Source organism: Triticum aestivum, chromosome 3D (genome assembly GCF_018294505.1).
Source record: "Triticum aestivum cultivar Chinese Spring chromosome 3D, IWGSC CS RefSeq v2.1, whole genome shotgun sequence".
In the NCBI taxonomy this organism is placed as follows: domain Eukaryota; kingdom Viridiplantae; phylum Streptophyta; class Magnoliopsida; order Poales; family Poaceae; genus Triticum; species Triticum aestivum.
The window spans coordinates 595649226-595676910 of record NC_057802.1 but is presented as its reverse complement, the minus strand read 5'-3'; the positions used below and the strand labels follow the sequence as shown (position 1 = coordinate 595676910).

General features: G+C 45.5%; 1 protein-coding gene and 2 pseudogenes across 1 annotated transcript in view; 2 read left to right on the top strand and 1 right to left on the bottom strand.

Annotated features, from left to right (window-relative positions):
* LOC123075763 (protein RGF1 INDUCIBLE TRANSCRIPTION FACTOR 1) overlaps positions 1 to 854 on the top strand; it is a 1581-nt gene extending 727 nt beyond the window's left edge. Inside the window, exons 2-3 of the mRNA XM_044498289.1 lie at positions 176 to 412; positions 510 to 854. Coding sequence (XP_044354224.1) covers positions 176 to 412; positions 510 to 731 — 459 coding nt within the window. The 3' untranslated portion in view covers positions 732 to 854. The remainder of the gene's footprint in view (positions 1 to 175; positions 413 to 509) is intronic.
* Positions 855 to 15661: 14807 nt separating this feature from the next.
* Positions 15662 to 17819, top strand: LOC123075762 (zealexin A1 synthase-like; annotated as a pseudogene).
* Positions 17820 to 20451: 2632 nt separating this feature from the next.
* LOC123076619 (coatomer subunit beta-1-like) lies at positions 20452 to 23216 on the bottom strand (annotated as a pseudogene).
* Between the last annotated feature and the right edge of the window lie 4469 nt (positions 23217 to 27685).

Below are 27685 nucleotides of genomic sequence, written 5' to 3'. Positions count from 1 at the left end.
GATTATGCAAGAGTATTTTTACATCATATTTATCTAACATATGTCAAAAAGTACTTAGTGTAAGTGATCATCTAAAAATCTATTTATCATCACACATGTATTATCTTTAGTGAAAGAGTGGATCGATATACCTTTGTGTCATGACCAACACAAATTAACTTATGAAATCTTGTAGATAAGGCGGTCGTCATACCATGACGTGGTCAGGGTTGCCGAGTTAAAAGATGTACTTGATATCAGTGATGTACAAACATATGTGATCAACAGTGCAACAGTTGTATTTCTTAATGAGCGCCCACAACAACGTGGTTGTGGTGTTTCTGCGGTCAAGGCATCATCATCATCATACAATTGTGAGAGTTGCAATCGTGCTCTTCTTGACCCATTCCGCTTCTGCTCCCTGGGTTGCAACGTAAGCTACTAAACTAATATGTAACTATTGAAAAGTTACCCCATGTAATTGGTTCCTTTAATGTTTACTTATTTTTGACTGGACATTTTCTTGTCAGCTTAAAGGAATCAAAGAGGATATGAGGACAAGCATTCCAACTAGAGATTTTATTGACTGTACAAGAAAGGATGATGACACAGATTGCAGTAACACAAGTGGAAATACTGGAAACAATGAAGAGAGTTGCAGCGATGCGGATTATTGCAAGGAAAAACCATCTCCACCAAGGGTTATTCGTCACCGCCGAAAGGGGATCCCTCAGCGTGCACCTTTTTATTGAGAGAAAGCTGTTATGAATAATTTGCTGGCACCATAGCAAATGAATTGGAATAAATACTTTTATTGAAGATCATATATATGTAATGTGTCAAATATATTAATAAATTACAGCTTGTTATCTGCATGAGTGCTTGTTTGATGTGTCTGTGTCTTCATTTGTAATGCATTAATTGAATTTATGGTTTGAATCTTCATTGATAAAAAGAATGCATGAACTGAAGTTTTCACAATATTAGAATTTTGTTTTGACGATATAACATCGATGCATAGTAGAGGCGATGGGCAAATTTTCTAACTCATATCATACTAGAGCACATAATGCTCGGCTATGTTGCTAGAACATACATAGAATTCTTTCAGCAACTTCATGAGGGGAGGCCCCTACCTTTTCATTACAAACGGATGGCATGCATGGAGAACCTTGTCCAACACAATTTTTTACACGCACGATGGGAAGAGTATAGAACTACAAAGACGGAGGCAGGGTAGGAGACAAAAGAATAAGAAAGAGGAAAGAAACACCAAAAGAAACTGCCCCACGAGTTCTATGCATCTATACTTGAACATTATCTGTAATTGTTTTGGCAGCCATGATAGGTGGAATAAACTTTTTCGGAGCCATAGAGTCCAGGAAATAGCTGTAGCCACCAAAGTCCAAGATCTTCGCTTCATATGCGCAAATTGCATGCCACACAAATGGAAGGCACCAACCAGCTCCCCATCGCTACTTAGCTGCTGGACGCCTAGTGAATTACAAATATCCCTCGTCCTATTGCATTGCGACACAAAGTGTGTGGCTGTTTCACTTGCAGAGCAGCCAAGAGGAGACATGTCGGGATCGATGATGTTTTGTTTCTTTAGCAGGTATCCCACTCCCTTTTATCTTTGCTTGACACTCATAGTACGCCCATCAATAGAAACTGGATGTGATTTGTAAATATTTAGCCTGGGTATCTATACATATACTACTAAGTAAGGTGTGTTTCTCTTAATTTGTGGTCCATTCACCATAGGTGGTACTAGTTTTTGTTTGTCCATCTGGCTGGGCTACATGGGCTTCTAACGGGAATTTTGTCCGTCCCACGTCGCACCACTGGGCCTCCATGTTAGGCCTGCTACACGAGCGAACAATATTACTAAAATCAACCAATTTTTTTTGCAAAACCAAGGATTCAAACTAAACAAGGTGGAGAAGAGAGACTCGAACCTAAGAAGTCCCGCGTACATTAATTGGGCATCACGATGACCAATTGAGACAGCAATTCTTGTGAACAAAAATAAGTTCTAAAATATTTCTATGTTCCGAAACGGGTAATTAAACGGTATTGGGCCTTGGCCTGCGCTCTAGTTATTGGGCCTGTTCCACCGACGTATTAGTGCCTATGGATATTTTATGTTAAATAATCCCAGATTGCTTCCTTATACTGATTCTCACCAATTTAAAGATGTTCAACAATGTTTTTTTGTCTAATTAAAAGAGATCCTTCACATGCAAGGTGAAGGAGCTTTGCATGCTGCGAAACATGACGCTTGGATTGTGGGCTGGATATACTGCGAAGAAGCTAAGAAGTAGTGGCGCTACCTCGGAATGGAATGGAAGGGCTGTGTGATTGCATGTGTGCATGAAGAACTTGGCTCGCATTTGAATTGTGGGTTGAATATAAGCCAAAGAGGCTAAGGAGTCTTGGCGGTGCTTGGGAATGGAATGGGTGCGTAACTGGAAACAAGTTTACGAATTTTAGGAAAAAGTTCACGAATTTAAGAAAAATGTTCATGATATTTTTAGAAGTTCTTGAATTTGGGAAAAGTTCATGAATTTGTATAAAGAAAAACAAATCATCTAAATGAAAATAGAAAATGAAAAAGAAAAAGAAAAAAAAGAATACCCAAAACCATGTTAAAAACATAAGTAAAATAGATATAGGCCAGAAAAAAGAAGAGAAGAAACAGAATACCGCTACCGTGGTAAATAGGCCTGCCCGTTACTACCAAAAAAGGTTTACAATTAAAAAAATATATTCATACATTACAAAAAAAGTCGGGCAAAAACAAACATATTCATTGACTCGAAAAATTGTTCCCAAACATATTTTTTGATTAAAAAAATGTTCACTCATTAAAAAAACAACTTCCAAAAAAATGTTGTCAATGTAGAGAAAATATTCACGAATTTCAGAAAAATAGAAAATTACAAAAATTCTAACAATTTTAATTATGCTTACGACTTTACATAAAATATTCGTGAATTTCAAAAACATTCACGATTACATAGAAAATGTTCCTGATTTTTAAAAATGTCAAAAATATTAAAAAAGATCTTCAAAAGAAAAAATAAAAATAAAAGATAGATGAACATGAAAAGAATGAATATGAAAAAAGAAAGGAAATAAAAAAATAAAAAAGCCGAAGAAACATAAAAAATGGTTCCATTTATTTTCAGAACATTAATGGGAATGTTCCAGAACCATCCCAAAATCGGGGAAGCCCTATTTTGGCCCTAATTGGGCGGGCCCAAAAATGTTCGTACGATGAGCGCGCCAAATAGGATTGGCCCTGATACGCACGAACATAATTCACAAGCGACTATATGAGTTGTCGGAGATCTATGATTAAGGGATACTCCTTGCCAAGGTCACTCCCGCTTTCTCATGGGTTGGCAAGTGGCGCATAGCATGTGCGCCACTTGTCATAGCCTATGAGTTTTCACATTTTTTGTAGATTCGCTTATTCAACACATTTTATTTCTTAAACCGAGCGTCCAAATTCGAACCGTTTTCACCGTTGGATTTCTCGCATCGAGATCTCGAAACTAGAGCCCCATGTTAATAGGTTTTGGTGAACTTTTTTTCACGAAAAAAACTGAAGGATAAAACAATGAGCTGGAAGCACGATTCTTTCTAACTTTCTTTTCTTTTCCGAGAGGCTGCCGAATTGTACCTCCATGAGAAGTACGTTTGTGCTTCTGACGGAAGCAAAAAACATGTTTATTTTATTTTCGAGAGGCATAGTTGCGCCTCTCGCGGAAGTAAATATTTGCCTCCACGAGAAGCAAATATGCCTCCTATGAAAGCAAAAATAATAATATTTTTTCCTTTTCCGGGAGGTGTCTCTCACGTAAGCAAATCTTTGTCTTTCTGAGAGGCACTGCCAGGGGCGGACCTAGGACAAAAATGTCCCCATGTCCACGTGTACACCACATACATACGGTTATCAAAGAATAATATACATAAAAATAACACACTCGACAACCAAAAATATCAAATATCAATTTTTTTGCGGGTGATTAAATATCAAATTGTACTTACCAAAATGAAACGTTTCACATGAAATACTAGTTAAATATAATAAAACTGAACAATGTAAAAAAATGATCCGCAAAACTGAAAAAACACCTCAAATTTTAGAAAATAGCATTAATCAAATTCTCAAACAGAAAATTATATTAATCTAATAATCAATTGTAACAATCTTAAAATTCAAAACCCTACTTATATAGTTTGGGAGTTTGTAATGAGGATTAGAGCAAATAGAAGCGCACACTTGGGTGAGATTAGTTAGTTGCCTTGCGTATGTTTTTCTCCAGCGATCTAGTGAGTGGGCTAAGGCGATGTCTAGCACGCAATGATGGGGAGCCCAATGTCATGTTTGGTAGCCCACATTACCTCCAACCAGGCCGAGTTGGGCCAAGAAAACCGCGTTTGATTGCAAATGGGATGGGCTGACTCGCATCAGCACGAACCTTAAAGCAGCCCAGAGCTTGACTCGCTGGAAATCCTCAAATCGGCAGTTCCAGTGAGCCACGCAGAGTGCGGTGCAAATGGTATATGCAGCTCGCATGCGATGGAGCAACGCAGGTGGAGATGGCGGGAGATGAAAATCGGATGCGGCGGGATGGTGCCAAATCAAGCCTCATCCCCATTTATGCAATAGATAATTCTTTTTTTTCTCTAAGAAAATGCGCGTCCCATATGTACTTTTTGTTAGACTTTGGCATGTGCATCCTGGTCGTCGGATGACACCAGTCGAGTGCTGCAGTGTTGGACGTCTTTGTCGAACTGGTCAATCCTGGATCATATCAACTGATATAAGAATTGATACACTACCAGATTTTTTTTTCTCATCTCCCGTTGTGATGAACGGGCATATTTGCTAGTCTATGCTTAAAAATAGAACACACTATATTGGTCAATGCTTGCAAAGTCATCTTACCAACACATGGATGCCTCTCATTTCAAATCAGCTGCTTGAATTGATGCTCGATTGGTTCACATCTGAATATTTTCACCTAAGCAGGTGCTTTTTGTTTTGTTTTTTGTGGGTTCATTTGTTATTAGTTCATGTCAGTATATTAGCAACTACTACCTCCGTCCCGATTTATTGATCCCCATTGTATTTCGTGTCACATTTTGACCATAGATTGAACTAACAAAATGTTCATGCATGTCACAGAAAATTATATCATTGAAAATTATGTTCAAATACAAATCCAACAATATAATTTTTGTTGACATGCATTAACATTTTATTAGTTAAATCTTTGGTCAAAATTTGACACAAACTACAAAGAAGACCTATAAACCAGGACGGAGGTAGTACTGATAATGGTCGAATGTCAGTTCTTCATTCCCATGCATTACATAATGGTGGCATAAACATGCATCGACTAAGACGTGCATAATAGGTTTTGGCTAACGAAGTGTTTAGATCCCATCTACTTCCCAGCGGCTATGGGTCTTGATCCAACCAGCGGATTCATCCCGGTGTAATTCCTTGATCGCCAATTCGGAGCATGGTTGCCTGCCCTGGGCATGCCTGCCTAGCTACACAGTCCGCCAGGATGGATATGATTTGGCAAATGCCAGAAATATGAAGCTTGCGCTATGCCTATTCGAACAGTTGTCGGGATTGAAGATTAATTTTAACAAAAGCAAATTGTTTCATTTGGGGAGAGCCAAAGATGAACAAGATGAAGGAAATATGCCCTAGAGGCAATAATAAAGTTATTATTATTTCCTCATATCATGATAAATGTTTATTATTCATGCTAGAATTGTATTAACCGGAAACATAATACATGTGTGAATACATAGACAAACATAGTGTCACTAGTATGCCTCTACTTGACAAGCTCGTTAATTAAAGATGGTTAAGTTTTCTAACCATAGATATGAGTTGTCATTTGATTAATGGGATCACATCATTAGGAGAATGATGTGATTGACTTGACCCATTCTGTTAGCTTAGCACTTGATCGTTTAGTTTACTGCTATTGCTTTCTTCATGACTTATACATGTTCCTATGACTATGAGATTATGCAACTCCCGATTACCGGAGAAACACTTTGTGTGCTACAAAACGTCACAATGTAACTGGGTGATTATAAAGGTGCTCTACAGGTGTCTCTGATGGTACTTGTTGAGTTGGCATAGATCGAGATTAGGATTTGTCACTCCGATTGTCGGAGATGTATCTCTGGGCCCTCTCGGTAATGCACATCACAATAAGCCTTGCAAGCAATGTGACTAATGAGTTAGTTGCAGGATGATGCATTACGTAACGAGTAAAGAGACTTGCCGGTAACGAGATTGAGCTAGGTATTGAGATACCGACGATTGAATCTCGGGCAAGTAACATACCGATGACAAAGGGAACAACGTATGTTGTTATGCGGTTTGACCGATAAAGATCTTCGTAGAATATGTGGGAGCCAATATGAGCATCCAGGTTCCGCTATTGGTTATTGACCGGAGACGTGCCTCGGTCATGTCTACATAGTTCTCGAACCCGTAGGGTCCGCGCGCTTAAAGTTCCGTGACGATCGGTATTATGAGTTTTTGTGTTTTGATGTACCGAAAGTAGTTCGGAGTCCCGGATATGATCACGGACATGACGAGGAGTCTCGAAATGGTCGAGACGTAAAGATTGATATATTGGACGACTATATTCGGACACTGGAAGTGTTCCGGGTGGTTTCGGAGAAAACCGAAGTGCCGCAGGGTTACCGGAACCCCCCCGGGAGAAATAGTGGGCCTTATGGGACTTAGTGGAGAGAGAGAGGGCTGGCCTAGGGCAGGCCGCGCGCCCCTCCCCCTCTGGTCCGAATTGGAGTAGGAGAGGGGGGGGGCGCCCCCCTTTCCTTCTCCCTCTCCCCCTTCCTTTCCCCCTCCTAGTAGGAGTAGGAAAGAGGGGAGTCCTACTCATACTAGGAGGAGGACTCCTCCTCCTGGCGCGCCTACAGGGGCCGGCCGGCCTCCCCCTTGCTCCTTTATATACGGGGGCAGGGGGGCACCTCTAGACACACAAGTTGATCTGTTGATCTCTCCCATGCGTGTGCGGTGCCCCCTCCACCATAATCCACCTCGATCATATCGTAGAGGTGCTTAGGCGAAGCCCTGCGTCGGTAGCATCATCATCACCGTCATCACGCCGTCGTGCTGACGAAACTCTCCGGTGAAGCTTTGCTGGATCGGAGCTCGCGGGACGTCATCGAGCTGAACGTGTGCTGAACTCGGAGGTGCCGTGCGTTCGGTACTTGGATCGGTCAGATCATGAAGACGTACGACTACATCAACCGCGTTGTGCTAACGCTTCCGCTTTCGGTCTACGAGGGTACGTGGACACACTCTCCACTCTCGTTGCTATGCATCACCATGATCCTATGTGTGCGTAGGAAATTTTTGAAATTACTACGTTCCCCAATAGTGGCATCCGAGCCAGGTTTATGCGTAGATGTTATATGCACGAGTAGAACACAAGTGAGTTATGGGCGATACAAGTCATACTGCCTACCAGCATGTCATACTTTGGTTCAGCGATATTGTTGGATGAAGCGGCCCGGACCGACATTACGCGTACGCTTACGCGAGACTGGTTCTACCGACGTGCTTTGCATATAGGTGGCTGACGGGTGTCAGTTTCTTCAACTTCAGTTGAACCGAGTATGGCTACGCCCGGTCCTTGAGAAGGTTAAAACATCACTAACTTGATGAACTATCGTTGTGGTTTTGATGCGTAGGTAAGAACGGTTCTTACTCAGCCCGTAGCAGCCACGTAAACTTGCAACAACAAAGTAGAGGACGTCTAACTTGTTTTTGCAGGGCATGTTGTGATGTGATATTGTCAAGACATGATGCTATATTTATTGTATGAGATGATCATGTTTTGTAACGGAGTTATCGGCAACTGGCAGGAGCCATATGGTTGTCGCTTTATTGTATGCAATGCAATCGCCATGTAATTGTTTTACTTTATCACTAAGCGGTAGCGATAGTCGTAGAAGCAATAGTTGGCGAGACGACAACGATGCTACGATGGAGATCAAGGTGTCGCGCCGGTGACAATGGTGATCATGACGGTGCTTTGGAGATGGAGATCAAAGGCACAAGATGATGATGGCCATATCATATCACTTATATTGATTGCATGTGATGTTTATCCTTTATGCATCTTATTCTGCTTTGATTGACGGTACCATTATAAGATGATCTCTCACTAAATTTCAAGGTAAAAGTGTTCTCCCTGAGTATGCACCGTTGCCAAAGTTCGTCGTGCCGAGACACCACGTGATGATCGGGTGGGATAAGCTCAACGTTCATCTACAACGGGTGTAAGACAGTTTTACACATGCAGAATACTCGGGTTAAACTTGACGAGCCTAGCATATGCAGATATGGCCTCGGAACACTAAGACCGAAAGGTCGAGCGTGAATCATATAGTAGATATGATCAACATAGTGATGTTCACCATTGAAAACTACTCCATTTCACGTGATGATCGGTTATGGTTTAGTTGATATGGATCACGTGATCACTTAGATGATTAGAGGGATGTCTATCTAAGTGGGAGTTCTTAAGTAATATGATTAATTGAACTTAAATTTATCATGAACTTAGTACCTAATAATATTTTGCTTGTCTATGTTGTTGTAGATAGATGGCCCGTGCTGTTGTTCCGTTGAATTTTAATGCGTTCCTTGAGAAAGCAAAGTTGAAAGATGATGGTAGCAATTACACGGACTGGGTCCGTAACTTAAGGATTATCCTCATTGCTGCACAGAAAAATTACGTCCTAGAAGCACCGCTAGGTGTACCACCTGCGCCAGCAACTGCAGACATTGTGAATGCCTGGCAGTTGCGTGTTGATGACTACTCGATAGTTCAGTGTGCCATGCTTTACGGCTTAGAACCGGGACTTCAACGACGTTTTGGACGTCATGGAGCATATGAGATGTTCCAGGAGTTGAAGTTGATATTTCAAGCAAATGCCGGGTTGAGAGATATGAAGTCTCCAATAAGTTCTACAGCTGCAAGATGGAGGAGAATAGTTCTGTCAGTGAGCATATACTCATAATGTCTGGGTACTGCAATCACTTGATTCAACTGGGAGTTAATCTTCTGGATGATAGTGTCATTGACAGAATTCTTCAATCACTACCACCAAGCTACAAAAGCTTCGTGATGAACTATAATATGCAAGGGATGGATAAGACAATTCCCGAGCTCTTCGCAATGCTAAAGGCTGCGGAGGTAGAAATCAAGAAGGAGCATCAAGTGTTGATGGTCAACAAGACCACCAGTTTCAAGAAAAAGGGTAAAGGGAAGAAGAAGGGGAACTTCAAGAAGAACAACAAACAAGTTGCTACTCAAGAGAAGAAACCCAAGTCTGGACCTAAGCCTGAGACTGAGTGCTTCTACTGCAAACAGACTGGTCACTGGAAGCGGAACTGCCCCAAGTATTTGGCGGATAAGAAGGATGGCAAGGTGAACAAAGGTATATGTGATATACATGTTACTGATGTGTACCTTACTAGAGCTCGCAGTAGCACCTGGGTATTTGATACTGGTTCTGTTGCTAATATTTGCAACTCGAAACAGGGACTACGGATTAAGCGAAGACTGGCTAAGGACGAGGTGACGATGCGCGTGGGAAATGGTTCCAAAGTCGACGTGATCGCCGTCGGCACGCTACCTCTACATCTACCTTCGGGATTAGTTTTAGACCTAAATAATTGTTATTTGGTGCCAACGCTAAGCATGAACATTATATCTGGATCTTGTTTGATGCGAGACGGTTATTCATTTAAATCTGAGAATAATGGTTGTTCTATTTATATGAGTAATATCTTTTATGGTCATGCACCCTTGAAGAGTGGTCTATTTGTGATGAATCTCGATAGTAGTGATACACATATTCATAATGTTGAAGCCAGAAGATGCAGAGTTGATAATGATAGTGCAACTTATTTGTGGCACTGCCGTTTGGGTCATATTGGTGTAAAGCGCATAAAGAAACTCCATATTGATGGACTTTTGGAATCACTTGATTATGAATCACTTGGTATTTGCGAACCATGCCTCATGGGCAAGATGACTAAAATGCCGTTCTCCGGAACAATGGAGCGAGCAACAGATTTGTTGGAAATCATACATACTGATGTATGTGGTCCGATGAATATTGAGGCTCGCGGCGGGTATCGTTATTTTCTCACCTTCGCAGATGATTTGAGCAGATATGGGTATATCTACATAATGAAACATAAGTCTGAAACATTTGAAAAGTTCAAAGAATTTCAAAGTGAAGTGGAAAATCATCGAAAACAAGAAAATAAAGTTTCTATGATCTGATCATGGAGGAGAATATTTGAGTTACGAGTTTGGTCTACATTTGAAACAATGCGGAACAGTTTCGCAACTCACGCCACCCAGAACACCACAACGTAATGGTGTGTCCGAACGTCGTAATCGTACTTTACTAGATATGGTGTGATCTATGATGTCTCTTACTGATCTACCGCTATTGTTTTGGGGTTATGCTTTAGAGACGGTTGCATTCTCGTTAAATAGGGCACCATCAAAATCTGTTGAGACGACGCCTTATGAACTGTGGTTTGGCAAGAAACCAAAGTTGTCGTTTTTTAAAGTTTGGGGCTGCGATGCTTATGTGAAAAAGCTTCAACCTGATAAGCTCGAACCCAATTCGGAGAAATGTGTCTTCATAGGATACCCAAAGGAAATTGTTGGGTACACCTTCTATCACAGATCCGAAGGCAAGACATTCGTTGCTAAGAATGGATACTTTCTAGAGAAGGAGTTTCTCTCGAAAGAAGTCAGTGGGAGGAAAGTAGAACTTGATGAGGTAACTGTACCTGCTCCCTTATTGGAAAGTAGTTCATCACAGAAATCTGTTCCTGTGACTCCTACACCAATTAGTGAGGAAGCTAATGATAATGATCATATAACTTCAGATCAAGTTACTACTGAACCTCGTAGGTCAACCAGAGTAAGATCCGCACCAGAGTGGTACGGTAATCCTATTCTGGAGGTCATGTTGCTTGACCAAGGCGAACCTACGAACTATGAAGAAGCGATGGTGAGCCCAGAATTCGCAAAATGGCTTGAGGCCATGAAATCTGAGATGGGATCCATGTATGAGAACAAAGTGTGGACTTTAGTTGACTTGCCCGATGATCGGCAAGCCATAGAGAATAAATGGATCTTCAAGAAGAAGACTGACGCTGACGGTAATGTTACTGTCTACAAACCTGGACTTGTTGCAAAAGGTTTTCGACAAGTTCAAGGGGTTGACTATGATGAGACTTTCTCACCCGTAGCGATGCTTAAGTCTGTCCGAATCATGTTAGCAATTGCCGCATTTTATGATTATGAAATTTGGCAAATAGATGTCAAAACTGCATTCCTGAATGGATTTCTAGAAGAAGAGTTGTATATGATGCAACCAGAAGGTTTTGTCGATCCAAAAGAAGCTAACAAAGTGTGCAAGCTCCAGCGATCCATTTATGGACTGGTGCAAGCCTCTCGAAGTTGGAATAAACGTTTTGATAGTGTGATCAAAGCATATGGATTTATACGGACTTTTGGAGAAGCATGTATTTACAAGAAAGTGAGTGGGAGCTCTGTAGCATTTCTGATATTATATGTGGATGACATATTGCTGATTGGAAATGATATAAAATTTCTGGATAGCATAAAAGGATACTTGAATAAAAGTTTTTCAATGAAAGACCTCGGTGAAGCTGCTTACATATTGGGCATCAAGATCTATAGAGATAGATCAAGACGCTTGATAGGACTTTCACAAAGCACATACCTTGACAAAGTTTTGAAAAAGTTCAAAATGGATCAAGCAAAGAAAGGGTTCTTGCCTGTGTTAAAAGGTGTGAAGTTGAGTCAGACTCAATGCCCGATCACTGCAGAAGATAGAGAGAAAATGAAAGATGTTCCCTATGCTTCAGCCATAGGCTCTATCATGTATGCAATGCTGTGTACAAGACCTGATGTGTGCCTTGCTATTAGCCTAGCAGGGAGGTACCAAAGTAATCCAGGAGTAGATCACTGGACAGCGGTCAAGAACATCCTGAAATACCTGAAAAGGACTAAGAATATGTTTCTCGTTTATGGAGGTGACAAAGAGCTAGTCGTAAATGGTTACATCGATGCAAGCTTTGACACTGATCCGGACGATTCTAAATCGCAAACCGGATACGTGTTTACATTGAACGGTGGAGCTGTCAGTTGGTGCAGTTCTAAACAAAGCGTCGTGGCGGGATCTACGTGTGAAGCGGAGTACATAGTTGCTTCGGAAGCAGCAAATGAAGGAGTCTGGATGAAGGAGTTCATATCCGATCTAGGTGTCATACCTAGTGCATCGGGACCAATGAAAATCTTTTGTGACAATACTGGTGCAATTGCCTTGGCAAAGGAATCCAGATTTCACAAAAGAACCAAGCACATCAAGAGACGGTTCAATTCCATCCGGGATCAAGTCCAGGTGGGAGACATAGAGATTTGCAAGATACATACGGATCTGAATGTTGCAGACCCGTTAACTAAGCCTCTTCCACGAGCAAAACATGACCAGCACCAAAACTCCATGGGTGTTAGAATCATTACTTTGTAATCTAGATTATTGACTGAAGGAAATATGCCCTAGAGGCAATAATAAAGTTATTATTTATTTCCTCATATCATGATAAATGTTTATTATTCATGCTAGAATTGTATTAACAGGAAACATAATACATGTGTGAATACATAGACAAACATAGTGTCACTAGTATGCATCTACTTGACTAGCTCGTTAATCAAAGATGGTTAAGTTTCCTAACCATAGACATGAGTTGTCATTTGATTAACGGGATCACATCATTAGGAGAATGATGTGATTGACTTGACCCATTCCGTTAGCTTAGCACTTGATCGTTTAGTTTACTGCTATTGCTTTCTTCATGACTTATACATGTTCCTATGACTATGAGATTATGCAACTCCCGATTACCGGAGGAACACTTTGTGTGCTACCAAACGTCACAACGTAACTGGGTGATTATAAAGGTGCTCTACAGGTGTCTCCGATGGTACTTGTTGAGTTGGCATAGATCGAGACTAGGATTTGTCACTCCGGTTGTCGGAGAGGTATCTCTGGGCCCTCTCGGTAATGCACATCACAATAAGCCTTGCAAGCAATGTGACAAGGCTGGCAAGTCTCTTTACTCAAGAGAGGTCTGGCCTAGGGCAGGCCACGTGACCCTCCCCCTCTGGTCCGAATTGGACTAGGAGAGGGGGGCGACGCCCCCCTTTCCTTCTCCCTCTCCCCCTTCCTTTCCCCTCCTAGTAGGAGTAGGAAAGAGGGGAGTCATACTCCTACTAGGAGGAGGACTCCTCCTCCTGGCGTGCCTATAGGGGCCGGCCGGCCTCCCCCCTTGCTCCTTTATATACGGGGGCAGGGGGGCACCTCTAGACACACAAGTTGATCTGTTGATCTCTCCCAGCCGTGTGCGGTGCCCCCCTCCACCATAATCCACCTCGATCATATCGTAGCGGTGCTTAGGCGAAGCCCTGCGTCGGTAGCATCATCATCACCGTCATCACGCCGTCGTGCTGACGAAACTCTCCGGCGAAGCTTTGCTGGATCGGAGCTCGCGGGACGTCATCGAGCTGAACGTGTGCTGAACTCGGAGGTGCCGTGCGTTCGGTACTTGGATCGGTCAGATCGTGAAGACGTACGACTACATCAACCGCGTTGTGCTAACACTTCCGCTTTCGGTCTACGAGGGTACGTGGACACACTCTCCACTCTCGTTGCTATGCATCACCATGATCCTATGTGTGCGTTGGAAATTTTTGAAATTACTACGTTCGCCAACAGCGGATCCGAGTCAGGTTTATGCGTAGATGTTATATGCACGAGTAGAACACAAGTGAGTTGTGGGTGATACAAGTCATACTGCTTACCAGCATGTCATACTTTGGTTCAGCGATATTGTTGGATGAAGCGGCCCGGACCGACAGTACGCGTACGCTTACGTGAGACTGGTTCTACCGACGTGCTTTGCACATAAGTGGCTGGCGGGTGTCAGTTTCTCCAACTTTAGTTGAACCGAGTATGGCTACGCCCGGTCCTTGAGAAGGTTAAAATAGTACTAACTTGACGAACTATCGGGTGGTTTTGATGCGTAGGTAAGAACAGTTCTTGCTCAGCCCGTAACAGCCACGCAAAATTTGCAACAACAAAGTAGAGGACGTCTAACTTGTTTTTACAAGGCATGTTGTGATGTGATATGGTCAAGACATGATGCTATATTTATTGTATGAGATGATCATGTTTTGTAACGGAGTTATCGGCAACTGGCAGGAGCCATATGGTTGTCGCTTTATTATATGCAATGCAATCGCCATGTAATTGCTTTACTGGCATGAGCCGTATGGTTATGGCACATTATACTTTTTATTTTATTTTTCTTCAACTTTGAGCGAGCTTGTTCTCGATCACAGACTTTTGGATACTTTGCTTAATAAAGGGGCTGCATGCATCACTGTGATGCAGAGGCCGGGGGTAATCCTCCTTTTCTAAAAAAAGTTCGCCAGGATGGATGGATATTCAAGGTCGTTGGCACAGTCAAAATATTTTCTTCATCACTGTTTTCTCCTGACATGAAGGGATTGTACGCCGCGCGCGCACGCGTGCACCGGCTCCCTTCCCCACCTCCCAGAGGAGAAAAAAAAAATCAAAGAACGATTCCACCATAATGAACCTAATCATTTGATGGAGCTCAGTTCTTTGTATGGAGCAGTAGTTGAGAGAGGCCCATATTACTTTTTTTGGCCCGTTTTGATCATCCAATAGAGATCCAGTATCCCACGCGTCTTCTGCTGCTTTGAAAATTCCAGTCCACTGATGCCTACTTGCAGAAATAGCAAGATCCACGTAATCACGAGAGTATATTCTTGGCAGTGCAATACTAAAAGTTGATCCGGCCATTTTCCATCCTACCGAAATAGGAAGAGAACGTAGCACTTAGATGCTGTTTCAGAATCACCAACACATGGGAACAACGAACTTCTGGATACCGTCTCAGCTTCTTTTTGTCCTGTCTGAAATGATGCAGTACAATGCACCGAAATAGGTAGGAAGTCAAGCAATATAAAAACAGCATACTCTTCCCTATGGATCTCCATTGCCTAATCTATTCTTCTATTGTTTAGCTCTTGTCGCTATGTAGCTGCATCATATGTTAGATCAAGCTCACCAGCAATGACAGCCAGTCAGCCACGGTCGTCTCTTCTCTATGGATCTCCATTGCTTGTGCTCAATCGGTTCTTGCATTGTTTAACTGTTGTCCCAATGTAGCTGCATCATGTCTTAGATTAAGCTCGGCAACAATGCTAGCCAGTCAGCCATGGTCGTCTCTTCCCTATGGATCTCCATTGCTTGTGCTTTATCGATTCTTGCATTGTTTAGCTCTTGTCCCCATGTAGCCGCATCATATGCCAGCCAGTCCGCCACGGTCGTCTCTTCCCTATGGACATCCATTGCTTGCACTCAATGGACTCTTGCGTTGTTTACTCCTTGTCGTCCTATATAAACGCATCTTGAATCTTCAGTTCATACGACCACGATCAAGGTAGCTCCAATGGCGGAAACCCAACACACCCAGCTCGTGTGCTACACTTTGCTCTGCATCCTTCTCGTGGCCATAGTCGTCAAGCTCAAGCTGAAGCTCAGACGCGGCGCTGGCCGGTTGAACCAGCTGCCTCCGGGGCCATGGGCGCTGCCGGTGATCGGCCACATGCACCTCCTGCTCGGCGCCATTCCACACCAGGCCATGCACAGGCTCGCCCGTCGGCACGGCCCTGTCATGCTGCTCCGCCTCGGCCACGTCCCGACGCTCGTGCTCTCCTCCGCGGAGGCGGCCAGGGAGGTCATGAAGGTCCACGACGCCGCCTTCGCGGACCGCCCCGTGTACGCCACGGCGGACATCTTCACCTACGGCGGCGAGGACATCTCCTTCGCGCGCCACGACAGCCGGCACTGGAAGGCCCTCCGGAAGCTCTGCGCCGTGGAGCTGCTGAGCCCAAGGCGCGTCCGGTCGTTCCGCCGTGTCCGGGAGGAGGAGGCGGCGAGGCTCGTGCGGTCCGTTGCTGACGCCGGCCCCGTCGTCAATGTTGGTGACATGCTAAAGGTGATGATGAACGACGTGGTCATGAGGGCGTCCGTGGGCGACAGGTGCGCCCAGCGGGACGCGTACCTGGAGGAGCTGGACAGGGTGTTGGACCTCATGTCCGGGTTTAACTTCATCGACCTGTTCCCGGCGTCGCGCCTTGCCCGGGCGATCGGTGGCCGGGCTCTCGGGGCGACGTGGGAGGTGCACCGGAGGATCCACTCCATCATGGACGCCATGATCAGCGATCACAGAACAGCTATGGAGGGCGAGGATGACAATGATGCCGGACGTGAGCAGAGGGGGGACATACTCACCACTCTGCTCCGGTTCCAGAGGGACGGCGGGATTGGCGGCGTCGCCCTCACCAATGAAAACATCAGCGCGCGGCGTCCTCTTTGTGAGTCATCAGTCACCACTAGATACCCAAGACCATGGTTTAAAATTGGACCCCCTTATCTGGCGACCGTCCACTAGGAGGGGTGGCATTTGCAAACATTTTGATGGCAGTTTTAGTTGGTCGGGGTGGCAGAGAAGAGGATGACATTTTCTGAGTGAAGGCTTAAACTGCTATCCTCCTAGAAAATGTCATGTTGTTCTGAAGAAACTATCACCCACCGATACAACTAAAACTGCTATCCTCCCAGAAAATGCCACGCTCTCCCGTTGAACGGTCACCCGTTAGCTTTTCCGTTAAAATTTCAGTAGGAGATTTTTTTGGCAACAGTTGATATGACAAAAAAAATTGGTGCTAGATTATTTTGGATCTTACAGGAATTTCGCAAAATCTTTTGGATTTTGATGAAATATAATTGATTCAGATGAATTTGCCTAATGTAAACTTTGGCTTAAATTTTGTTTAATATTGTGCAAAATTTCAATGTTACAAATATTCCATTACCCACCATAACTACCAGAAATTTGGAAATTTTACTGAAATTTTAAATCTGCTAGCTACCACCTTTTGCTTGCTACATGATATTTTAGTCTCACATATGTTCGTGTGTGTCACCAGGATCTTTTTGCTGCGGGATCGGAGACGACAGCCACGACAACAATTTGGGCAATGTCCGAGCTGATGAGGAGCCCACACATAATTGCCGCCGCACAATCCGAAGTCCGGCAAGTCCTCCACGGCAAGACCGAGGTGACTGAGGCCGACATCGACGGCCGGCTCCACTACCTACATATGGTCATCAAGGAGACCTTCAGGTTGCATCCACCGGTGCCGTTGCTCATGCCGAGGCTTTGCACTGAGCAAACAAAGGTCATGGGCTATGATATTCCACAGGGCACCACTGTATTCGTGAATGTGTCGGCAATCGGTAGGGATGAGAAGAGCTGGACTGACGCGAATGAGTTCATGCCCAAGAGGTTTGACGGTGAAAAGGTTGATTATGGTGGTACGGACTTTAGGTTCCTCCCAGGTGGCGCTGGACGGAGAATGTGCCCCGGTATGATGTTTGGAGTGTCAAACATTGAAATGGCTCTTGCGAGCCTTCTCTATCACTTCGACTGGAAGCTTCCCGATGGTGGGAACCCGGAGAAGCTTGATATGAGTGAAGCGTATGGGATCACAGCTCGTCGTCGGACCGAGCTTGTGTTGGAAGCTACTGTTTTTGTGCCTTAATTTGTTTGTTCTATGTGGCCATGTCAATTTAATCAATGGGTGCATCCGATAGCGGAGGTCGAGAGAGTATACTATTACATATCTTACATGTCTATATTGTAACGTGTGTTAATGCTTGATTGTCACTTTGTATTTAGCAATTAAGTTATGTTTATTATGTCCCTATACGTCCAAAGAATATCCCACGTTTATATTCATGGATCCGTTTAAGAGATACAAAATGGGTTAAAAAACAAATAAACCCACCCCCCAAAATTTGCATGCATTCCCGATTTGTTTCTATTTGAGTTTGGTATTAATTTCTCGATTGTTGAACTTAGGTAGATATGTGCAAGGGCCTTTTTCATTCATGTCTTTTTTATGACCCATTGAACCACTTCTACTTTATCAGTGAATTAGATCATTTCACCTCGATCTCTGCATCAGTTGACCCATGTACACTATTTGTTTATTTATTATATGAAATGTTGCTCATTCACCTAGTGTGCATGGGGAGGGAACATGTCGTTGCTCGAGTACGGTAGCATGAGATGTTTCCCAGAATCACAATGGACCAAGAAAATCACGTGTCATTAGTATTGCATTGCAGATCAAGACTTCAATATTGCATACCTACATAGCTGAAGGCTTTGCACAGAGTAAACAAAAGACATGGGGTATGATGGCATGCACAAATGCGAAATGGTAGCAACCCATTCTGAAGCAATAAATTTCTCTATGCCCGGATGCTTCCTACTTCCATGATTGGATGCTCTTAGCTTAGGGAGCTAGCTTCCCCCACGATGCCAAACTACCCCGTCTGAAAAACCAAGCCCCGATATGATGTTTGGATTGTCAAACATTGAGATTGCTCTTCCGAGCTGACGGTGTCCCGGATCAGGGGTCGCTCACCATGTCCTCTCCCGACCAGGTCAGTCGGGCTGAGGACCCCCATATCGGTTCACCAGTGGACCATGTTGAGGTAGCCCATGACATATAAAAGGAAGGCTCCCAAAGACTTGACGCATACTCCAAGATATTAAAAGTAGTTGAGAACACATTCTTCTTGTACGTAACCGACTAGCTTGTAACCCTAGACCAAGCCTATATAAACCGAGGGGTAGGGCTAGTAGATGACACACAGCGATCTTGTGGTAAAATCATCTATACTTTGTGCTCCATCCCAAATCAATACAAACACAAGCAAGGTGTAAGGTTTATCTCGAAGGAGAGTCCGAACCTGGGTAGAAACGCATGCCCCAATTACCATCATAAGACTTCTAGCTTGGGACCCTACTTGAGGTCTGCCGGATTCAACTCCGTCATTTGTGGCCATACAGGTCGCACTATGTAGGCGCAATGATCCGATGGAGATCAAGATCTGCAACAAATCGCCATTGACGTGACTTTCACGCGAGGCTATACATTTCTCAGGACGACCCGGCATCCCCACCTCGCAGCCGGTACTGGCGCATTGACGTGCCCTCGTCGCCGCCACCGCCTCGCCGTCAAGGAGGAGCTGACGCCCGCGATCAAGAAGGCGTGGGGTCGCCTCCTGCACTACCTCGGAGGAGGCGCTTAAGGCGGTGCCTCGGGCTCGAGGGCCGTCATATCTGTGGTGGAGCGCGTGGCAAGGCAGAAGGCGAGGTACGACCAACACAATGTCGGTCGCAACTTGGCGTTCGCCAAGAGCGACATGGCGTTGGATTGAGTCCGCAACAACCCTGAACTCGCCGCCGCATGGGCGCTTGACCACTCCATGAGCACCGCGGAGACGACCGCCAGGCGCCACCACCGCCTTGATAGCGAGGAGTGGTCGCTTAGTGACTGCTCCACCAACGCCGATCATGGCAAGGCCGCTGTCAGGGCTCCGAAGTCAACGCTGGCAGTGGACGCGGCGGTACTCAACACCGTGCAGCAGGAGGTGGAGCGGCTTCTCCGCGAGCGGCAGGCAGCCACTGGACAATGCTACCACGGTCCTTTGGCGCCACGACGACGACGACAACACCGACGGCGATGCGGCAGGGCAGGGCGGCCACGAGTACGAGGTGGTCGTCCGGTTTAGGGTTTAGGCTGTTTTCCTAATTTTTTGTTAAGCGGTCGAAATATCAACCTTTTTATGTAAATTATAACCAAACTTGAATGAATTCCGCTGGGTTTGAACGAATTTTGTCCTGCTAGTTTGAATTATTGTTGAAATGTATGCATGCAATGTTGGATGGCGGCCTCCGGCATCAGTGTCCGTGGACTAGTCGCACCCCCCCACCCCCGCGGACGGATTCCGGAGGAAATTTGCGGGCTGACGTTGGAGATGGCCTTAAGCCCCTGGGAAGTCAAGATTACGCGTTAGCTTTGTAAGCTCATGTTTCTCTCTTCTAGCGATTATTTCTCTTATATCGAGTGTCAAACTTCAATCAATTTTGCATCGTTGTATTCTACATGATGAACTCTATAAACAGACAGACAAACTCCTACGGGAGCATATAATTAACATCCATGTACTTGAAATATGTAGGATGATGAATAAAATACTAAGTTCTCAAAATTATTTCTTTGTTTATCATTGTATTTTGTTTTCGAAACACTGAACATCTGTGTTCGATAGAAAAAGAACAACAAGTTGTACGGATAAAGATAATACTTGTGGCACGTCTCACACGCTCATGGCCGCATTAACCGTAGCCTGCTGTTTAAGGATAAGTGTATGCGTCAAATTAAGAACCAGTCCATGGACATAGCCACGTATAGCCATGTAGCCACTGAGCTTACAGTTGGACTGCTGCTTCTCTATGCTGATGTTCACCAAAGCATCCTCGCCAAACACACTCTTGGCGTAGAGATTGGCAGCAACAAACCCACAGTCCCCATCAAGCGCAGACAATGGTGTTAGGCAGTTCATGTTTGTTGACTTGACTATAAAATTCACAAATGCCTTCTCATCACGAAGCACGGTATTGACCTTCATCTTAACTTTCCACGGACACTCAGCCCACATCCTCCGGAAAGCTACATCAGTGCATGTAGCAGGTGTCATGTAATCCGCAATGCTAATGCTCATATCTTTTAGGATCACCTCTGAAGGCCCCATTTCATCTAAAGTCTCATAAACGATGCGAGTAATTATAATTCCAACATTTGATGAAGAAACCTTGATGTTGGCCTGGATTTGCTCGCATGCGTTAGGAGCCACGGCGGTGTACTTCGGAGAGCGTTGTTCGAGTACTGCGTTTTTGCATGCTGTTGCAAACTTCAAACACAAGTTGTGCATTGTTCCTTGTGTCCGGTTCATCACTGTAATATCAAGTACAGTATCATAGTACTGATTAACGGTAACAAATCCTTCAGCATACAAAGGATCACTGAACCCTGTCAACTGAATAGGGCGGTTCAATTTATTTGCATCATCTGCATCCTTGAATTCACCTGTTACAGCCTTTAAATCATCTTGGAACTCATCTTCCAACTCAATAAGTTGGCCCATTCCGCTCCTGCTGCCCAGGTGGTAGAAATCAATGGAATCATCAGTATGTGCATGGGCATTCTGTGCCTCGACCTTCATCTTGTCATTCTTCTTCCTGGATTGCTTCTCAGCAAGCATCTTTGTGAAGCTCTGGCGGCATGGCAGCAACCAAACCTTCCTTGCATGATCATAATCAGTGCTACAAAGCAACCTAACGCAGAAAACAATTCTGTCATATGAGTCATTGTCGATAGGGTGGGGAAGGTAAGAGGACTTCCCCAGCTGCAGCATGGACACCATGATCAGCAAAGACTCTGCTGATGCCTTGTTTGCTTCAACCTCCTCCAGCCTCAGCACAAGCTTGGTCAACGTACACGCAACAACGGCGGCCAAGTGAAAATCACCTGACATAATGAGAAATCTGAGACTATGCGTGCAATCCAACAACCCACTAGTAGGAGTGCAATCAAAAATAGATTGATCGCTTTTCTCAGAGACATCATTGAAGGGCTGATCTCCAAGTGTGCGCATAATGGTAGAGATGTCTCTCCGGACCTCAGATAGCGAAAACGAGTACTCCCCAAGGATCCAGAGAGCACATGAACAGATGAAGGAATCCTGGATAAAACTTAACAAATCAACCAGCCTCACTATCACGGACACACGCAGCAAAGGGTCGGTACCAATGACGTCACGCACAAACATAATGACATCCGAAGCTGAAGCAATGTCACCACCATACACAAGGAAATCCAAGAGGATGTGCATCACCAATCCAGCCACACTTGGGTACTCTACGGCACAGGCATGGATCGTCTCCACCAGCACCAGGTAGTATTCATAGGCCATCTCGTGCACACTGTCCATTGTCTCCAAAACCTCGTTCTTGAGGTATAAAACGGCCTTCTCCACATTCTGCGTGGTGAGCAAACCAATCACCAAATCCAGAACCTTGCTTCTGACATCCAGATCAGCATCGGCGCTGGCAAGCGAGTGCAGGATGTCCATGACAAAAGAGACCATCATATGACGTTGTGAGGCGCACAGCTCGTGCAGGCGGTCCAAGATAATGAGCCTCACCTTGTTGTCACTCTGTGAGCTGAGCAGCCGGAAGTAGGCTTCTGCAGCAGCGTGGATCAACGTCGGTTCACGGGACACGGACAAGAGCGTGCGTGCGCAATCATACACTACAACAACATCAGTTGTGGCAGTGGAGATGAGGGACATAATGATCTCAATGTACGTGGTTCTGAAGCGAGGAGAGTAGGCTTTGCGAACGAAATCGAGGGCGGCCATCTGGAGGGCGATGGGCCACTCGGCGACGCGGGCAGCATTGCCGAGCAGGTAAGCATTGGCATGATCCGGCGAGCAGTCGCAGAGCATGAGGAACGCGTTCCTCCGTGCGCTTGGGTCCTGCTCGATGGCGAGAGCACGCTCCACAAGGTAAGGCGCGTTTGGAATGAGCTGCTCGCCACAAGGCAGGCGGAAGATGACAGAGATTGCGGAGAGCGTGTGTCGGCGGACGAAAGGGTCCGGGTGCTTGAGATTGGCGATAATGGCGGGCACAATCGGCTGCAGCAGCTCCGGCTCGCGCAGCCGACAGAGGAACCGCAGCGTGACGCGGCGGATGTATTCGTTGGGGTGCTGGAGGTTGCTGCGGAGGTGGTGGGAGACGAGGATCATCTCCGGGATGACCTTGCCGGAGGCTGGGTCCCGTTTGTCCACGACCTCGAGGTAGACGAGGAGGAGCCTCTGGATGATGTGTTCCTTGGATTGGAGGGGAGGACGGAGCGGACGACGGTGATGAGGAGGTCGGGCACTGTGTCGCCGTTGAGGTGGAGCATGATGGCGCGCTTCAGAGCGCCGACCTTTGCGCCGACGTCGCTCCCCTCGAGGCCAGCCTTGATCTCCTCGGCCGTCCAGTGGCGGCTCTTGTCCAAGAACGGCAGCAGGAGGGTGCACGGCGACTCCTCGCTCATGGTCGGTGGTCGCTGGGCCAGATCCCGATCTGATCTGCCGTACCAGATATCTGCGACGCTGGATCCGGCCTGTGGAGGAGGACGGCGAGGGCACGAGTGAAGAACGGATCGCTGCCGGTGTTGCGACTGAACGCCGACGAAGGTAATTAATCTGCCAGATTTTTTTGCTCATACGGACCTTGAAACGCTATCACCGGACTTGTCATCTTTCTTTCTTTTTACCATAATAATGGCCAGACTTACCATCTCTCGGGAGTCAAAACAATAGCCAGCTCCTCCATCCAGGCCGCCTACTTCGCATGCATCCGCTGCTGGCGTAGCCGCCCTCTCCATCTCGTACTTCCTACGGCCATTGATCTTCTTTTTCTCCACAAGCCACTTCTTTGCATGCTCATTCAAGATGATTTCGTCCGCCAATCAACGTTTTGGCTATCGAATCCCAAGAAAATTCCGAGGGCGGGCGAGAAACGCGGATACCGCGGTTACCATGAAATTCCGAGAAAATACCGCTCGAATTTTTTAAATGCAATTTGAATTCAAAATTTTCTTAGCTAGGAATATATTAGTACTGAGCTCAAGTTAATCACTGAGTTGCTGTTGGTGCAGTGGTAGGTTCTCCCCGTCCCTCGTTACCGTGTACGAGGTCGTGGGATCGATTCTCCTAGTTTGTTTTTGAATTTTTATTTAAGAGTTGGTAAGCAAAAATAAACTGCAAAGATGGGAGTACCAGGACTCGACCTAGGGACATACAGGTTGCGCGGGGATTGGAGGGCTATGTTTACTACCAGACCACAGCAGCTCACATGTTTTAGAACAGTTTCTGCCACTACTAGACCAGATTATCACAGTTGAAATTCAAAAATTTCAAAAAATTCGAATTTTTTTGCTCGGTACGCTGCTTTCTCGTGGGGTAGCGAGAAACGCGGGTACCGGGCGGTAACCGAATTTTCCGCCCGGTACCCAAAACCATGCCGCCAATATTATTTTCGCATCTTCCACGTTCCGTGCGATTTGCAACTTCTTATTCTCGAGCTCAATCTCTGCAAATGTCTTGGTCTTCTCGAGCTCCCATTTGATCGCAACCTCGTGCTTCTCCAACTTGATCTTCTCCCTCTCAATTTCCAACTTCTTCTCCATCCTCTTCCGGTCCCAATCCATCATCTCCTTTCGCGCATTCAACATGAAATTGTACCTCTCCTCTTTCTTGTTCTCCCTCACCGAAAAAATGCCCATCCATGTGGAGGACATTTTTGTAGCCGTGGCGAGAGGCCCTTGCCTTCTCCATGTGGAGGACTTTTTCCAACTTGCTGCACCACCGCATCAGAAACTGTCACAGACGATCCTGAAGACTGGTCCGCTATAGGAGTTCCTAGCGATCCTGGAGCAGATTCGCTGCTGGTGGCAGGTGCGAGATCTTCTATGGCCAGGCCAAAGGCATGACGTGAAGGCGGGCGGCACAGAAGATCCGGGCACTCTATCTGCTGGGCTCAGCCCACGCGCCTCCGCATACACCTGAGGATCGGCGCCCGCGTGGGATTGGTGGCTCGCGCGCCTGGTGTAGACAAGCGGGGTCGCACCAAACCGGCCGGTTGGCTTGTCCCCGCAAGGCGGCGTGTGCCTGTGGCGAGGCGGGTCCAGGCCCCGACGCGTGTTGGGCGCAGATGGAAGGAGCGGCGCTTCCGTGCTGACGCCGTCAGCGCGCGCCTGCGGCCGAGGCACTGATCCCAGGGCTGATGATGTCAAATCTGCAGCTGCCGATCCCGAGGGAGATCTAGCTGCAGGGTTGGCACGTAGCGGACACATGAAATTTAGGCCGTTTATACTGTTTTCTTCACTGTTTTTCCTCAAAAAAATCTGCTGCTTCCTGATTTGACCCTGCATCACCACAATCCTCCTTTTCATGGTTAGAAGCATTAGTCATATAATCACTACAATTGCCATCCCCATGCTTAAAACCTGTTAAATGAGAGGATAAAAGGAGGATTTATTTTCGAAGCAAGGCACCGGCATTAGGATGTAAATGAGCGAAAGGGAAAACGGTTTCATCAAAGACGACGTCACGAGAAATATATACTCGACCAGTAGGAACATCTAAGCATTTAACGCCCTTGTGTTTAGCACTATAGCTAAGAAAAACGCACTGTTTGGAACGGAACATGAGTTTGCGGTTGTTGTAGGGACGCAAGTTGGGCCAACAAGCACATCTAAACACGCGAAGAGAGTGGTAATCTGGTCGAGTATTGAGTAGTCTATGCATGGGTGTATCATTTTGAAGAACACGACTAGGAAGCATGTTAATGAGATGGACCGCGGTAACAAAGGCCTCATCCCAAAACTTGAGAGGCATGGAAGCACCAGCAAGGAGGGCTAGACCTACTTCAACTATGTGCCTATGTTTGCGCTCAGCGGAGCCATTTTGCTGATGCGCATGGGGACATGACACATTATGAGAAATACCCAAGGTTTGACAAAACAAATCTAGTTTCTCATACTCACCGCCCCAATCAGATTGGACCGCAAGAATTTTGCTATCGAATTGACGTTCAACCAGTGCTTGCAAATGTTGGAAAACTAGGAAAACGTCAAAACCTTTTTTAAGAAGATAAATCCAAGTATACTTACTAAAATCATCTACGAAGCTAACATAGTAAGTATGACGTCCAACAGACATAGGGGCAGAACCCCAAACATCAGTAAAAACAAGTTGCAAAGGCCTAGTAGAAACACTAGTAGATATTGGATACGACAATTGATGAGATTTTGCTTTCTGACAAGAATCACATATGGTTTCAAGACTACGCTCACCAACACATGGGAGCTGATTATTTCTAAGCACTTCTTGAACAATAACAAAAGATGGATGTCCTAATCTTGCATGCCATCGCTCTGAAGAGAGTTTGACGACACCAAAAGATGGATAGAGCCCATGCACGCATCTACCTCTTTAGAGAATGTTCCTCGTGACTTGATCTTGAATCAAAAAGAAATATGGGTGAAATTCTAGAAACACTTTATTGTCAATGGCAATACGATGAACAGAAAGGAGATTTTTGGATGTTTCAGGAACATGCAAGATATTTCTAGGGTGTATATTACGACTAGTGGTTTTGACAATTGCACGACCAATATGATCAATCCTCATACCTTCACCATGTTGGAAATATGCCCTAGAGGCAATAATAAATGGTTATTATTATATTTCTTTGTTCATGATAATAGTCTATTGTTCATGCTATAATTGTGTTATCCGGAAATCGTAATACATGTGTGAATACATAGACCACAACGTGTCCCTAGTAAGCCTCTAGTTGACTAGCTCGTTGATCAACAGATAGTCATGGTTTCTTGACTATGGACATTGGATGTCATTGATAACGGGTTCACATCATTAGGAGAATGATGTGATGGACAAGACCCAATCCTAAGCATAGCTCAAAGATCGTGTAGTTCGTTTGCTAGAGCTTTTCCAATGTCAAGTATCTTTTCCTTAGACCATGAGATCGTGTAACTCCCGGATGCCGTAGGAGTGCTTTGGGTGTGCCAAACGTCACAACGTAACTGGGTGACTATAAAGGTACACTACGGGTATCTCTGAAAGTGTCTGTTGGGTTGACACGGATCGAGACTGGGATTTGTCACTCCGTATGACGGAGAGGTATCGCTGGGCCCACTCGGTAATGCATCATCATATTGAGCTCAATGTGACTAAGGAGTTAGCCACGGGATCATGCATTACGGTACGAGTAAAGTGACTTGCCAGTAACGAGATTGAACAAGGTATTGGGATACCGACGATGGAATCTCGGGCAAGTAACGTACCGATTGACAAAGGGAATTGTATACGGGATTGATTGAATCCTCGACACCGTGGTTCATCCGATGAGATCATCGTGGAACATGTGGGAGCCAACATGGGTATCCAGATCCCGCTGTTGGTTATTGACCGGAGAGGCGTCTCGGTCATGTCTGCATGTCTCTCAAACCCGTAGGGTCTACACACTTAAGGTTCGATGACGCTAGGGTTGTAGAGATATTAGTATGCGGAAACCCGAAAGTTGTTCGGAGTCCCGGATGAGATTCCAGACGTCACGAGGAGTTCCGGAATGGTCCGGAGGTGACAAATTATATATAGGAAGTCCAGTTTCGGCCACCGGGAAAGTTTCGGGGGTTATCGGTAATGTACCGGGACCACCGGAAGGGTCCCCGGGGTCCACTGGGTGGGGCCACCTATCTCGGAGGGCCCCATGGGCTGAAGTGGGAAGGGAACCAGCCCTTAGTGGGCTGGGGCACCCCCCCTTGGGCCTCCCCCTACGCCTAGGGTTGGAAACCCTGGGGGTGGGGGGCGCCCCACTTGGCTTGGGGGGGAAGCCACCCCCTTCCCCCTTGGCCGCCGACCCCCTTGGAGATCTGATCTCCCAGGGCCGGCGCCCCCCAGGGGTCCTATAAAT